The sequence below is a fragment of the Emydura macquarii genome, unplaced genomic scaffold (assembly GCF_026122565.2).
Source record: "Emydura macquarii macquarii isolate MOO-44397 ecotype Brisbane River unplaced genomic scaffold, CSIRO-AGI_Emac_v2 contig_1113, whole genome shotgun sequence".
Lineage (NCBI taxonomy): Eukaryota > Metazoa > Chordata > Testudines > Chelidae > Emydura > Emydura macquarii.
The window spans coordinates 117,306-133,043 of NW_027131250.1; the positions used below are offsets into that span (position 1 = coordinate 117,306).

The window sequence follows — 15,738 nt, forward strand, 5'->3', positions numbered from 1 at the left end:
CCGCTGCTCAGGGAATGGGGCCTTTCCCCTCTGGGGGGCGCTGGCCCTGATCCCGCCCCAGGGCAGGGCACTGGCTGGCTCTGGGGGGCAGGGAATGGGGCACAGAGCCTTTCCCCGCTAGGGGGCTCCAGCTCTCATCTGACCCCAGGGAGCGGGGCGGGGACTGGCCGGCTCAGAGGCATGGGAATGGGATAAGTTCTGTCCCTGGCTCTGGGAGGGGAGTGGGGTCCAGCAGTTAGAGCCAGGGGGCTGGGAGCCCAGACGCCTGGGTTCTCTCCCCAGCTCTTGGTCAGTGTCTGGTGCCTCCCCTGGTCTTTCAGGACAGCTGCCCCATACCTCAGTTTCCCCACCTGCATTATGGGGGGTGGATCCACACGGCGCCGATTCCCAAAGGGTTTTGCCACGAGAGTTTCCCAAGCACTTTGGGATCCCCCGGCACCGGGCTTTATTGTCCCCCCAGCTCAGCTCCCTCCGACACCCCTAAAGCCCCTGGGGGGTTCGTGCCTGGCTGAGGTTCGGGGGCGTGGCGAACCACACAGCTGCACCGGGGAGCTTAACAAGCAGCTAGTCCTCAGCGCAGTCCGGGGTCCTTCGCCTGCAGCCCCACAGACCCTCCCCACTGGCCCCCCCATTCAGGATCATGCCCCCTACAGTGTATTTCATGCACCCCGCATGACAGAAGCCTGATCTCTGCTCCCTACCGCCAGTCCAGTCCCCTACAGGCCCACAGACCTGTCAAAGCCAGGGAGGATTTCTCATCCCTCCCCTCCCAACCATATAAAACGTTTGAGGCCCCTGTTGCACTGGGCACTGCATGGACCTTGAACAGGGATCGGGGTCTCATCGCGCTGGGTGCTGTACAGACCCTGAACAAAGATCAGGGGCCCCATTGCACGGACCCTGGACAGAGATCGGGGGTCTCATCACGCCAGGTGCTGCACGGACACACGAGAGAGAGGCCGTCCCCAGAAGATCTTCCAATCCAACCAAGGCCAGGATCCTTCGCCCCATCTCACGGGCGGGGGCGTCCAGGGCTCAGCCACTCTTCGAGCTGGGAATTGAACCCAGGCGTCCTGTGCTCAGCCCTTCTGAGCGGTTCCAGTTGCCTCACCAGCTCTCTTACCTGGAGCCAGCAGAGCCAGCAGCAGAATCAGTCCCAGCGCCCTGGCCATGGTGAGAATCATCGGGTTCCCCTTGCAGCCGTCCTGTGTCTGTCTGTCCTTCACCGCCAAGCCCGAGAGCAGCCTGTAATCACCCCCTAAATACCCACGCCAGGCCCTGCCCCTCCGCGGGTGCCACCCAGCTCAGCCCACATTGGAGACTCACCTTGGGCACCCGGCTGCCTGTTTGCCAATGAAGCCGAATGGCTTGTTAGAACGGCCGGGGGGGTAATTAGTGCCGCCCTGCATGTGAGCCCAGACAGGGCCCGGGGCGGGCGGGGCGCATGGCAGTGGCCCTGTGACTCAGCGGGGAAGGGATGGAGGCCAGGCGCATCCCACTGGAGAAAGGGGAGCTGGGTGGATGGCTCAGGCTTGGGGAATCCAATCGGGCCGGCCGGGGAAGGTGTGGGGCGGCTGGGATGGAAAACGTGAGTGAGGGCTGGAAGGAGAGAGGGGTGGGGACGCTCTCCGGCCTTCTCCCTCTGCTGCTGTCTGCTCCTCCGCTCTTTCTAGGGGGCAGAGTTGTGACCTCACCTTAATGCAACGCAGGGGGTCGGAACCGGCCCCCCATCTGGAGATGGAGGGAAGGAAAGAGCGAGACACAAAGATGGGGAAAGAGGAAGAACATAACCCAGGAGTCCTGGCTCCCAGCCCCCCTGCTGTAACCCACCAGACACCACTCTCCTCTCAGAGCTGGGCAGAGAACCCAGGTGTCCTGGCTCCCCACCTCACGAAGGAGGCTGGTGGGAACCAGCCCAGGTATCTCAGGGGTTCTCCTGCCTCAGGACCGCTCCATTACTCTGTAATCCCACCAGGCAGTGGTTAGAAGCCAGGGGGTGGCTGAGATTGAGGACACCTGGGTTCTCTCCCCTGCTCTGGGAGGGGAGTGGCGTCTAGTGGGTTAGAGCAGGGGTGGCTGGGAGCCAGGACTCCTGGGTTCTCTCACCCCTCCCAGGGCAGCTGGCCCTTCTATCCCCAGCACGAGTCTGTGCCCCACGTGGAGCAGGTGTGCCCCACCTCTGCCGTCCTGGCCGGAGCCAAACAATACCAGCCTCACCCCTGCCTGGGGCCTGTCACCAGGTCACTGAAACTGGGGCAGGACACGGGGCTCTATGAACCGGGCTGAGTCACCGGAGTTCTCCCTCTGCATGGGAGAGATGGGGACCAGTCCAGCTGGCTGGGGGCAGGACGCCTGGGTTCTATCTGACACTGGGAGGGGAGTGGGGGCTAGTGGTTAGAGTGGGGGCAGCTAGGAGCCAGGACGCCTGGATTCTTATCTCCAGAGCTGGTAGGGGAGTGTGGGCTAGTGGTTAGAGCGGGGGGGATGGGGTCAAGGCTTTCTCAAAAGTCTTGAAAAATTGACTGTCTCCTACTAAATCACCACAGTCGGTTCTTTCTCCCTGTCTGAGATTTCGTCCCTCTGCTGTTATGATTTATTGCCTGGTTGAAATCACCCTCTGGCGGTAAAAGCTGTTGTTCCATTGCAGGCTTCCCGAGGAGCGTGGGTCATCTTCCCCTTGGCTGCCTTCCATTGTTCCTCCCTAGAGGTGGCTGCATTGCAGTGGCACGAAAAATAGCACTGGAGTCGGATGAATCCCCCCAACTGACCCTAGGATCTGGGCTCCAGTCTGAGCTGCCAGCTCAGTCCTTGGGAGTTCAGGCCCCAGGGTAGCAGCCTTGGTGCTGGCACACGGCTCTGGAAGCACAGGACCGGCAGAATTCAAACACTCTCCTCTGAAACTGCTCTGCCTCCTCCCTCGCCATTCCTGCTGTTTACACTCTGCACCTGCCTTGGGCCCCTGGCTCCGACCTGCCCAGCACTGCAGACAGCCAGGGGTTGTCCCAGCCCCTCCCAGGAATGTGGATGACACTAAGCTGGGGAGAGTGGTAGATACCCTGGAGGGCAGGGGTAGGAAACAGAGTGAGCTAGACAAATTGAAGGATTGGGCCAAAAGAAATCTGCTGAGGTTCAACCAGGACAAGTGCAGAGTCCTGCACAGAGGACGGAAGAATCCCATGCACAGCTACAGACTGGGGCCCGACGAGCTAGGCAGCAGTTCTGCAGAAAAGGAGCTGGGGGTAACAGCGGATGAGAAGCTGGCTATGAGTCAGCAGTGTGTCCTGGTTGCCAGGAAGGCTAATAGCATAGCAGACGGCATTAGGAGGAGCATTGGCAGCAGATTGAAGGAAGTGATTCTTTCTGTCTATTTGGCCTTTGAGGCCACATCCGCAGTATTATGTCCAGTGCAGGGGGGGCCCCCTGCTGCAGGAAGGATGTGGACAAATTGGAGGGAGTCCAGCGGAGGGCAATGAAAATGATTAGGGGGCTGGAGCACAGGACTTATGAGGAGAGGCTGAGGGAACTGGGCTTGTTTAGTCTGCAGAAGAGAAGAGTGAGGGGGGATTTGATAGCAGCCTTCAACTACCTGAAAGGGGGTTCCAGGGAGGATGGGGCTAGGCTGTTCTTGGTGGTGGCAGATGACAGAACAAGGAGCAACGGTCTCAAGTTGCAGTGGGGCAGGTCTAGGTTGGACATCAGGAAAAGGTTTTCCCCCAGGAGGGTGGTGAAGCACTGGGGTGGGTTACCTAGAGAGGTGCAGGAATCTCCCTCCTTAGAGGTTTTTAAGGCCTGGCTTGACACACCCTGGCTGGGATGATTTCGTTGCAGCTGGTCCTGCTCCGAGCAGGGGGTTGGACTAGACACCTCCCGAGATCCCTTCCAACCCCCTCTGCTATGCTGCTAGTGGGGGCCCACGGACGGGAGCGACCTCCTAGCTTGGCCCTGAGGACTCATCCATTCCTGGGCCAGCAGAGCAGTGCCCTGACTTAACGGCTGCTGGAAGTAGAGCAGATGTGTTAGGAAAACCACCCCAAGGGGGTTTAAGAATTGCCAGCTCTGGAGCAGCCACCAGCACAGCCCTGGGGACACGGTCCCAGGGTGAATTAGTCTCCTGGTTACAAACGGACGTCTGATTTCCAGGCTGAATCTGTCCAGCGTCAGCTTGCAGTCGGTGGAGCACATCCATCTCCTCTGGCGGACTGAAGAGCCAGGAGCAGGGATTTGTCCCCCCACCCCAGCTACTCAGAGATGGGGACCAGGCACCCCTGAACCTCCTGGGGGTTCAGCAAAACAGCTGGAGCTCCCGGTACCTCTCCACGGCAGGTTTTTGGCTCCTTGAATCATCCTCACGCCTCTGCTTGGCCCTTTGCGCCCTTGGTCTGCGACCTCCTTGTGTTGTGGGTCCCAGAACTGACCCCAGGACCCGGCAGCATTTCCTCAAGGGCCAACGCAAAAGGGGGGGGGGGGGGAAATCACCTCTCCCCGGTTCCTGTTTACACACCCCAACACAGCTGGAGCAGCATCGGGCTAGGGGTGCTGATCAGGTTGTGGGGTGGAGCCCGGCTTAGCGCCAGGGATCCCGTGGGCTCACGTTCTCCCCACTTCTATGCCCAGCCTCTCCCCGCACATTCAGCCCCGTCCTGGTTTCATCCTGCACCAGGATTTTAGCTCCGAGCAGCCCCAGGCCTCCAATAACCAGGCGAGATTCCGGCAGCACGTTCAACAGGCACAATAATTTATTCAGAGCCGGATTCTCACTCCAGCGGCAGGGGGCTGCTCCCCACTAACACAGCCAGAGAGTTGGGGGGGCGCAAGGGTCCCGCTAGCGCAGAGACTCATGGGAAAGCCTGGGGGGAAGCCCGCCAGTGCCCCCCTGAATGTGTGATGTCTGCCTGCTTGGGGGGGGGGGGGGGGAAGGAGGGTCTGTGGCTGTGTGTGTGGGGGGCAGGCGGGGGGAGGGGGTCTCTCAATCCACCTCCTCGATGGTGGGTCCAGAGGAGCCCCCAGCCCCGCCGGCCCCAGGGAAACCCCCAGGCATCCCCCCCGGCATCCCGCCCCCGGCGCCCTGGTACAGCTTGGTGATGATGGGGTTGCAGAGGTTCTGGAGCTCCTTCTGCTGGTGCTCGTATTCCTCCTTCTCCGCCATCTGTTGGGGTTTTTTTTTTTTGGGGGGGGGGGGGGGGGGAAGGAAAGCAAGAGTTAACCATGGGGTGGGGAGGGGGAGACAACAGGGCCCTGCTGCTCTGGGACACGCCTCCCCTAGAGAGGACGGTCCTGCCCGAGGCGGCAGGGACCCAGGGAAGAAGCAGGGTTCCAAGATCTCCTCAACTCTGCCCACCCATGGGGGGTGATGGGGGCTGAGGTCCTGTGGGAGGCTGCCCCACACCTAGACGTTCCCCCCCCCACCTCTGCAACAGGCCCCCCCCCCAAGCCCCAGTTCCAGCCCTGTTTGAGGGTCTCTGCAGACGAGAGCCAGGGCCGGCTCTCTGTCGCCACCCAAAGGGAGGGGCGCCAGCTGCTGCGGGCAGGGGGAACACACAGGGCAACCCAGGGGCCCGCCCCACTGCACCTCGGCCGGCGAGGGGGGCTCAGCACCAGCTCTGGGACTCTCCAGTGGGGGGAGAGGAGCAGGAAGAGAGCCTGGGGGGCAGAGAGTTTGGGCATCAGGACTCCTGGGTTCTCTCCCCTGCTCTGGGAGGGGAGTGGGGTGTAGTGGTTAGAGCCGGAGGCCTGGGAGCCAGGACTCCTGGGTTCTAACCCCAGCTGTGGTCCCACTCCTCCCTCCCCAAGTACCTCCAGCCACGCCTGGTTCTCCACCTCCTCCCCGTCCCCCAGGGGCCGCTTCGCCGCCCTTACCCGGTTCCAGTCCGGCCCAGCATCCCAGCCCCCCTCACCTGGTTCCGGTCCAGCCAGTTGATGACCTCATTGCACTTGTCCAGGATCTTCTGCTTGTCCTCTGGGGCCAGCTTGTCCTGCAGCTTCTCGTCCTCCACCGTGCTCTTCATGTTGAAGGCCAGCGACTCCAGCGAGTTCTTGGCCACGATCTTCTCCCGCTGCACCTCGTCCTCTGCCTTGTACTGCTCCGCCTCCTGCACCATGCGCTCGATCTCCTCCTTGCTCAGCCGACCTGGCCGGGGCAGGGCAAGGGCTCAGCACGGGGCCCCCAGGACGCCTGGGTTCTCCACCCAGCGTGGGCAGGGCAGTGGGGTCTAGTGGGTAGAGCGGGGAGCCAGGACTCCTGGGTTCTCCCCAGCAGGGGCAGGGCAGTGGGGTCTAGTGGGTAGAGCAGGGAGCCAGGACTCTTGGGTTCTCCCCAGCGCGGGCAGGGCAGTGGGGTCTAGTGGGTAGAGCGGGGAGCCAGGACTCCTGGGTTCTCCCCAGCAGGGGCAGGGCAGTGGGGTCTAGCGGGTGGAGCAGGGATGAGCACCGGACACCGGGGTTCTCACCCTTGTCGTTGGTGATGGTGATTTTGTTCTCCTTGCCCGTGCTCTTGTCCACGGCCGAGACGTTGAGGATGCCGTTGGCGTCGATGTCGAAGGTCACCTCGATCTGGGGCACCCCGCGGGGGGCGGGCGGGATGCCCGTCAGCTCAAACTTGCCCAGCAGGTTGTTGTCTTTGGTCATGGCGCGTTCGCCCTCAAAGACCTGCGGGGGGCACCGGGCAGGGGGTCAGGAACCAGCCGCACCAGCCTGTGGGCTGGCATGGGGTCCCAGTGCCCCCTGGGCCCTGCTCCGGGGGGTCCCACGCCCCCCCATTTGGCACTAGGCTGCCCTTCGGCTGGTCAGGCCCCGCCCCGTGCCTCCAGCTCCTCCACTTCTCATTTCAGGGGCTCATCTCTGGGCACCCCTGCCCCGGCTGCCTGCCTGGTGATGCCCCACAGCCGGGCACTCCTCCCTCACCCTGCTGCAGTGCCCCCCGTTCCCCCCACGAGCTCCCCGCCCCCCGCCAGCTCTCTGCATGCAACTGGGCACCCCTCAGCTCTGTGCGCCCCCACCCCCCATCTCCTAGGGTCCCCCAAACCAGACAGACGTCTTGTTGCACCCCATGTGAGGTATTGCCCCCCACCTCAGCTCTCTGCCCCCCAGTCTGCCCCATGCATCAGCTCCCTCCCCCCATGAAGGCCCCCATCTCTCTGCCCTCCCCATAAGCCCCCCCCCCCCATCTGCCCCCTGGCTTCTGTTCCCCGCCCCCCTCCAGGGCTTGTCCCCCAGTTCTCGGCACCCCCCGCCCCCCACCTGGACGAGCACGCCGGGCTGGTTGTCGGAGTAGGTGGTGAAGGTCTGGGTCTGCTTGGTGGGGATGGTCGTGTTGCGTTTGATCAGGGCCGTCATGACGCCGCCGGCCGTCTCGATGCCCAGGGACAGGGGGGTGACGTCCAGCAGCAGCAGGTCCTGCACGTTCTCCGACTTGTCGCCCGACAGGATGGCCGCCTGGACCGCTGGGGGGGGGAGGGACACGGGGGAGGGGGTCAGTGAGGCGCCAGGGGTCCCCCCAACCAGGCCCAGGATCAGAGCCCAGCCAACAGAGCTGGGAACGGGCCCAGCCCCCTGCCTTTTCACTGCCCTAGACCATAGTTTCTCAACCTCTGGTACGTGTTCCCCTGGGGGTATGCGAGACACAGGCAGGGGGGACCCAGGGAAAAAGAGTGAGGGGGAGGCGGGGGGCAGCTGCTGACTCCTGGGGAAGCCGGGCGGCAGCCCCCTGCTTCCTGCCCAGTCCCAGCTGGGAGGCGGGCGGTAGCCGCCAGTTTCTGGGGGAGGTGGGCAGCCGCCCCCCGCTTCCCGGCTCCCAGGTGGCAGCCTCCTGCGTCTCGCGAGCTGGGCTCGCAGCCGGGTGGCAGACACCTGAGCCCCGGCTCTGAGCTGAGGGGCAGCCTCCAGCGCCCCGGCTTGAAGACGGGCAGCAGCCGCCTGCCCACATCCCTGGGTCGCAGCCGGCGCGGAAGCCTCCTCTGCCCCAGCTCGGGTTGGGGGGCAGTCACCCACCTCCCAGGCTGCAGCCGCCTGCAACTCGCCCAGGTGGCTCCCTGGCTCACAGCCGGCGCCCAGAAAACGTGTCCATTTCACTGCGCTGGCTGAAGAGTGCAACTGACAGCTACCAGAGCCCCAGATTTCACCAGCCACCCGCTTTCCCTGGCTCTCTCACCCCTGCTCCTCTCAAATCCATGGCAAACCATTTGGCGCGGTGCTTTCTATTGCCCAGCCTCGGCAGGTCGCTCAAAGCCTCCCGGCTTTGGCCAACCTCACGTCTCGCCTGGGTCCATACTTGAGCCGTGCACCCCCGGGATGAAGTGGTGACCCACCCGCACTAGACCTGACCTGACATCTCGCCTATCACCGCCTGACACACTCAGCCCTTCCTCCAGCGCGCGGCTCCCATCACGCTGCCAATGGAAGATCCCCTGGAGAAGGGAGTGCCGGGAACTCATTACAATTCTCGGACGTTCGGGGGCACTTGCTAATTAAAAGGTTGAGAAACACTGGCCTAGACAGCACCCGCCCTTCAACCCACTGCCCCCAGCCCCCCACCGTCCACCCCTGTGCCACCCACTGCCCCCCACACCTCCCTCCCGCCCCCACTGCCCACCTCCCCGTCTGATCCTGCCCCATCAGTGCCCCATCCGTCCATCCCCCCACATCCACCCCCCAAACCTGCCCCATCTGAGCCTCCCCCACCCGCCCCATCTACCCATCATTGCCCCCTCCCACCCCATCTGATCCTGCCCCATTTTTGCCCCATCCAAGACCTTTATCTACCCCCCCCAGTGTGAACCTCCCCCCACTACCCCGCCGAGGCCCCCCCCACACCCCACTTATTCCATCACTGCCCCTCCAAACCCTCCCCTACACCCCCCATTTACCCCCATCTGACCTCCCCCCCCCGCCCCACCTACTCCGTCAGCGCCCCTCCCCCCGCACCGGCGCCGTAGGCCACGGCCTCGTCGGGGTTGATGCTCTTGTTGAGTTCGCGCCCGTTGAAGAAATCCTGCAGCAGCCGCTGGATCTTGGGGATGCGGGTGGAGCCGCCGACCAGCACCACGTCGTGCACCTGGGCCTTGTCCAGCTTGGCGTCCCGCAGGGCCTTCTCCACGGGCTCCAGCGTGCCGCGGAAGAGGTCGGCGTTGAGCTCCTCGAAGCGGGCCCGGGTGATGGCCGTGTAGAAGTCGATGCCCTCGTAGAGCGAGTCGATCTCGATGGAGGCCTGGGTGGAGGAGCTGAGGGTGCGCTTGGCCCGCTCGCAGGCCGTCCGCAGGCGCCGCACCGCCCGCTTGCTGCCCGTCAGCTCCCGCTTGTGCTTGCGCTTGAACTCGCCCAGCAGGTGGGTGACCATGCGGTTGTCGAAGTCCTCGCCCCCCAGGTGGGTGTCGCCCGCCGTCGACTTCACCTCGAAGATGCCGTCCTCGATGGTCAGGATGGAGACGTCGAAGGTGCCCCCGCCCAGGTCGAAGATCAGCACGTTGCGCTCCCCGCCCACCTGCGGGGGGGACGGACGGACGGGAGATGGAGTGTGCTCGGGGGTGGGGGCAGGGAACCCCCGTGTCCTCCCCGCCCCGAACCGGGCAGGGCTCCTTGTCCTCCCGCCCCGAGCCAGCCAGCCTGTCCCTGCACACCCAGAGGGGCAGGGACCCCAGATCTCCTTCCCCATCCCCCAGGTGAGCCAGGTAGTCCCACCCCACCCCCAGAGTGCAGGGACCCCAGATACTGTTCCCCAGCCCCCCCCCTCCAGTGGGGCAGGCCCTCCCTGTTCCTCTTCCTGTTCCCCACGAACTAGCCAGTAACCCCCAACTCCTAAATAGAGTGGGCCCACATCCTCCCTCCCCCCCAAGCCAGCCAGCCCCAGCACCCCTGAGGGGCAGGCCCCGTATCCCCTTCACCTCCCCCCTCCCCGCCCCCAAACCAGCCAGCCCTTCCGCCTCACCTTCTTGTCCAGCCCGTAGGCGATGGCGGCCGCCGTGGGCTCGTTGATGATGCGCAGCACGTTGAGGCCGGCGATGGTGCCGGCGTCCTTGGTGGCCTGGCGCTGAGAGTCGTTGAAATAGGCGGGCACGGTGATGACCGCGTTGGTGACCGTCTGCAGGGGGAGGATAGGGGGGGCGGGGGTCAGTGGAAGCTGGGGCTGCTCCCGAAAGGGGTGGGGAAACAGGAGCTGGGGGAAACTCTCTTTGCCTGGCACCTTCTGCCCCAGAGGGTAACGATCTACTATTGCCGCCAGCTATCGGAGCGCCTCCTCCAGGTTCGAATTCTGCAAGTGGCTTGTTGCGGGGGGCGGGCGGCTGTCTGGCTCCTTGAGACAGGTTGGGTGGTGGGTCCCCAGGCGCCCAGTCCAGGCATTGGGTTAACTGGTTAGCAGGCCGCAGCAGGCGGGCCCGGGGGCCCGGGGGGAGGGGGCGGGTGCCTGTGGTCACCGCCCTCTGCAGGAGGGGAGAGGAAGGTGCTCTCACCCACTGGACCCCTCCTGCAGCCAGGGACAGAACCCAGGAGTCCTGGCTCCCAGCCCTACCCCGCTCTGACCCACTCAACCCCACTTCCAAAGGAGGGTCCAGCATGCCCCCCTCCCCCGACTCACCTGACCCCCCCCTCACCTGGCCCCGCCCCCCCCCGCGCTCACCTTGCCCAGGTAGGCCTCGGCAATCTCCTTCATCTTGGTGAGCACCATGGAGGAGATCTCCTCGGCGTAGAAGGTCTTGGTCTCGCCCTTGTACTCCACCTGCACCTTGGGCCGGCCCCCGTCATTGATCACCTGGAAGGGCCAGTGCTTCATGTCCGCGTGCACCACCGGGTCGTCGTAGCGCCGGCCAATCAGACGCTTGGCATCTGTGATGGGGGGGCCCCCCCCAACATGGGGTGGGGGGGTCAGCAGGAGACAGAGAATCCCCAGGGATCCAGGATCCAGCCTCTTCTCTCGGCCCCCCCTCCCTCCCCCAGGGACCACCACAGGAGTCAAGCTACCTCTGCTCCCTCAGGATCTGGGGTCCCCCTGGTGGCCCCCCAGGGGCTCCATGATCCCCCCTGATAGGGTCCCCCACCCAACCCCCAAGGGGTTTCTGCACAGGGGCCCCTGCCCTGCTGAGCTAACACCCACCAAATTGTTTTGCACAGGGATCAAACTGTCCTCGGACCCCCGCCCCCCCGAGGGGAAAGGCCCCATCCGCCCCCAGCCAGCTAGCCCCTGCCGTGGGGCCAGCACCCCCCCCACGGGGAAAGGCTCCATGCCCCCTCCCCCCAGCCAGCTAGCCCCTGCCCTGAGGCCAGCACCCCAGAAGGGAAGGCCCCGCATCCCATTCCCCGGCCCCCCCCCCCCGAGCCAGGCCGGCCCCACTCTGGGGCCAACACCCCCTGGAGTGGAAGGGCCCCGCGGCCCCGCGCTCACCGAAGACGGTGTTGGTGGGGTTCATGGCCACCTGGTTCTTGGCGGCATCGCCGATGAGGCGCTCGGTGTCCGTGAAGGCCACGTAGCTGGGCGTGGTGCGGTTTCCCTGGTCGTTGGCGATGATCTCCACCTTCCCGTGCTGGAACACCCCCACGCAGGAGTAGGTGGTGCCCAGGTCGATGCCTACGGCTTGCCCCTTCGACATCTTGGCTGCAGAGGGGGACGCGAGGGGGTCAAATGGGACCTAGGTGTCCCGGCTCCCAGCCCCCCTTGCTCTAACCACTAGACCCCATTCCCCCCCCAGAGCCAGGGGGGAAAAAAAACAGGCACCCAGGCTCCCAGTCAACCCTGATCTAACCCACTAGACCCCACTCCCCGCCCAGAGCGGAGGATAGAACCCAGGAGTCCTGGCTCCCAGCCCCACCCAGCTCTAACCACTATCCCCCACTCCCTTCCCATATATATACTATGTTCACAGAATTTAATTCAATGGGATTCACTGTTAAGGTCTAATTCCGTGTGTGTGTGGGGGGGGGGGGGGGGGTAGAGCACATGGGGCTAGATGGGCTGTGGGTCTCCTGCAGTGTAGGGAGGGTGAGATTTGGAAAACTCAGTTGGTATCGGTGTCCCCCCCGGCTCCCATAAACCAGCCGGACACGTTTCCATTGCTGGCGTGCAGAACAGTCCAGCGAGAGAACCGCAGCCGGAGCCGGATGCTGGCAATTTGTGGTGATAAAAGCTCCATCTTCCCTCGTCTCCGCGTCGGTCGTTACAAGTTATTGCCCGCCCCGCCCCGCCCCCTGCTTTCCAGCAGCCGGGACCACTTCAAGAGATGTTTTGAAAGCATTTTTAAACACCGATATTATCCGCCAAAGTGGTACAAAATAAAAACCTGATTCTGCCAAGTTCTGCATTTAGAGCGACAGGCTAATCTCGGGCACACGCGCGCGTCCGTGTGTCCCCCCATCCGGCCCCTGCCCAGCCCTGCTGGAGGGCTGAGCCCCGTGTGTCTGTCCGTCCACCCCTGCCAGAGGGTGCTGAGCGAAGTTGCTGGAACAGCCGGCCGGCTGCAGATCCTCCCCTGGTTTCGTCTCCCTGCCGGTCCTTCTAGAAACCCGGCCTGTGCTGGCTCTCCGCCCGAGGGGACGGCTCGCCCGGCCGCCCAGCCAGTGGTGGGGCTTGTGCCCCCCACGTGCCGAACCATGGGCATTGATGCCAGCTGGCAGGGGGACAGCGAGTTTACACCAGAGGAAGGGAGGGCTCCAAGCTGAGCCTGGGGGTAACAGATTCCAGGGTAACAGCGTCCCTGGGGGGCCCTGGGTACAGCCCCCCCCCCCCCCCCAAGGCTCAGCCAAGACGGCCCAGTTAACCCTTTGGCACCCACAGGGGATGCTGCTCTGCCTATTCTCTGCCAAGTGTTCAGAGACACCCTAGATCCCACTCCTCTCTCAGAGCTGGGGATAGAACCCAGGAGTCCTGGCTCCGAGCCCCCTCCCCCGCTCCAACCCACTAGACCCCACTCCCCTCCCAGAGCCAGGGAGGGAACCCAGGAGTCCTGCCTCTAATCACTTGACCTCACTCCTCCATCTCAACTGCCCTATGGAATTTTACACCCTTGAGTTAAAACTGCCTAGCCCAGCACCTGGGACAGACCCACACCCCAGCCGGCCCTAGCTCCACTGAGTCAATGGGGCCAGCCCCCCAGCTGGCGTCAATCGGCCCTAGCACCCTTAGAGTCAGCCCTTCTTTATGCCAGCCGGGCATCCGGCCCCAGGCACGGGCCCCAGCAGGGCGGCAGAGGAAGCAGGTTGGTTTTCAGGGCCTCCCCACGGTACATACTCAACTGGAGTTCGGACCGAGTTATTTACACACACGCCTCCTCCAGCCCGGATATCAGACGTTCTGCAGCTACATCAGCAGAACCGCACCGGCGCTATCTGGGGTCCCCCGGCTCAGAGCCCCTCCCAGCTGGGCCCTTGTCTGAGAGACGTGGGGAAGGGCCCCTCTAATCAGCAGTGGTGTTCCCTATGGGCAGGGGAGGAGGCTCCCGCCGTCTCTGGCTCTGGGGAGTGCCAGGAACGGGCAGCGCAGAACGCAGCTCCCAACGTCACAGCCAGCACCGGAGCCAGGTTCTGAGCAGATACAGTGTGAACGCAGAAGTCCTGGCTCCCAGCCCTCCCTGCTCTAACCCACTGGAGCCTCCCGCCCCTAACAAGCCAGACTAGCATCCAGGACTCCTGGGTTCTCTCCCCAGCGCTGGGAGGGGAGTGCTTCCAAAGCTGGGGATGGGGGGAGCTTATTTCACAGCCCTCCCCCCCCCACCTCGGGCCAGGCGGTGCACAGATAAAGCTGGGGCAGATGTTTGTAGCACCGTGTTTCGCTCCGATCAACCATTACAGCTAGAAGGGCGTCTCCCCGCCACAGTTTGTTCGCTCGGTGGAGCAGGAGCAGGAGCACTGTGCCTGGCCCCAAACCGGGCCCCACCCCACCCCACTGACAACCCCTGACAGGCACAGCCTGCATTAACTGCTGCGCCACGGCAGCTGGCTTTAGAGGCCAGATGTGCGTCCGGTCCGGGCTAAAATCCCCAGGGAGAGGCTGATGGATCCCAACATCGGCAGGGAAGTTCAGGGACGGGGGAGGCTGGGGGGGGAGGGGGGGTTGAAGCTGTTTGGATCAGGAGTTCAGGAGATAACCACCTCCCCCGCCCCCCAGTGGAGGGTCCCCCTCAGGACTGAAATACATTTGCAGGTCTTGTTCTTCAGCCTCAAACTTGAGAGCTGGGCGGGGTCCCCGAATTCACCCCAAGGGCTCAGCAGCAGGACAAACTAGGGGCAGCTCTCGTGGAAGACAGTTGGGGTGATTTGCTTCCTGTCCTCCGCATAAAGCCCCTGCAACAGGAGACACCCACCCTGTCCCCCCAAACCAGCAACCCCTCAAACTAGGGGCAAGCCACAGAGCCCCCGATCCCCTCAAATTATGCCCAGACCTCTCGCAACAAGGCTGGCAAACTGTTTTAGCTGGAAAGTCTGGGGGAGCACGGGGGTTACCCCTATTTACAGGTGCCCCCAAGGACTACTGGCTGCAGCACTCCAAGGGTTAAAATGCCCCAAGGGGGGCAGGAAGGGGTTAGGGCCAGGGGCTGGGTGGAGGGTTGGCTGGAGCAGAACACCCCATGCCAAGCCCCCTCAGCCGGAGAGGGGCTGCAAGGGGACCCTGGCACAATGCCATTGGATGCCAGCCAGAGATTATTTATAAGGGTGACGCTTTGGTGCCATATATGGCCAGACTCCAGGTGGGGAAACCTTCCCTAGCAAGGGAAAGTTATCAGCCCCGCTGGGATGGGGGAAACTGAGGCACAAGGGGATTTCCCCTGCCACTTAGCAGCAGAGCCAGGGAGAACAGCCGGGAGTTGTGGCTCCCCCACCCCGGCCGGCGCTAACCCACTAGCCCCCACGGAGAGAACCCAGGAGTCCTGGCCCCCAGGCTACCCCTTTACGCCGGAAATTTCTTTCCCCAAAGGGGGAACCCAGGCGTCCTGGCGCCCCCAGCGCCAATCAGCGGAAACAACAGCACGTGACTAAATCATAATTAACAACAAACAAACCCTCGGGAAGTTTAGAGGCTTGTTAAGCCCAGAGCCGGAGCCGCACCCACCCCCCGCCTGCCCCGGGGAACTGTCCCCCACGGCCAGGACTGCCCCCCCGCTGGGATCCTGCCCCTGCCCCAGCCAGGGAGCCCCTGGAGCTGCCCCCATCAGTTACATTCAGCCCCTCCCCAGCGGCCAGGATCTGCCCCCCGAGATGCCGCCCCCAGCTGCAGCCGCGCTGCGCGCCCCGATACCCGGCTAGCTCCGTGCGCCCCGGCTAGCTCCGTGCGCCCTGGGTACCTGGCTAGCTCCGTGCGCCCCGGCTGCGGTTGCGTTACGCGGCGCCCCCGAGTCCGGCCCGCGGCCCCCCCCGCTATATACGGGCCCGGCCGCTCTCCGCCCCCCCCGCCGCCCCTTTGCAGAAGCTTCTGGACCTGGCCGCCTGCCTGGGCCAATCGGGGCCGGCCGGGCCCGCTCCGTCACCGGCGCGGGGGGGGGGGTTGGGGCTGGAGGGACCCTTTGGGGAGCTGGGAGGGTCCCGGGCTGAGCTGGCCCCGCCCTCCTCGGGCTCCCCCCGCCGCGGAGGGACAGGTTCTAATTGCAGCCCGGCCAGGGGGTTATTTTGGGACTGGGCAGGTGGCACAAAGGGGGGGGGAGGAGGAGACCCGGCCCCCCCCCCCCACCGCCCCGGCGTGGAGGTGGCTCCGGGAGTGTTAACCCCTCGTGGGGAATGAGAGCTGGGGGTGCCCCCCCCGGAGGCAAAAGGAGCCCCCTCCCT

The 15,738-nt window shown here is 64.2% G+C and overlaps 1 protein-coding gene across 1 annotated transcript; it reads right to left on the reverse strand.

Annotated features, from left to right (window-relative positions):
• Positions 1–4,402: 4,402 nt before the first annotated feature.
• Positions 4,403–15,381, reverse strand: LOC137151594 (heat shock cognate 71 kDa protein-like). The gene is made up of 9 exons (XM_067545866.1): positions 15,261–15,381; positions 11,372–11,581; positions 10,610–10,815; positions 9,920–10,072; positions 8,920–9,475; positions 7,237–7,439; positions 6,447–6,645; positions 5,895–6,127; positions 4,403–5,146 (listed from the first exon to the last, which is right to left on the reverse strand). The coding sequence occupies exons 2-9, from the start codon at positions 11,574–11,576 to the stop codon at positions 4,967–4,969; spliced, it is 1,935 nt and encodes a 644-aa protein (XP_067401967.1). The 5' UTR covers positions 11,577–11,581; positions 15,261–15,381; the 3' UTR covers positions 4,403–4,966.
• Between the last annotated feature and the right edge of the window lie 357 nt (positions 15,382–15,738).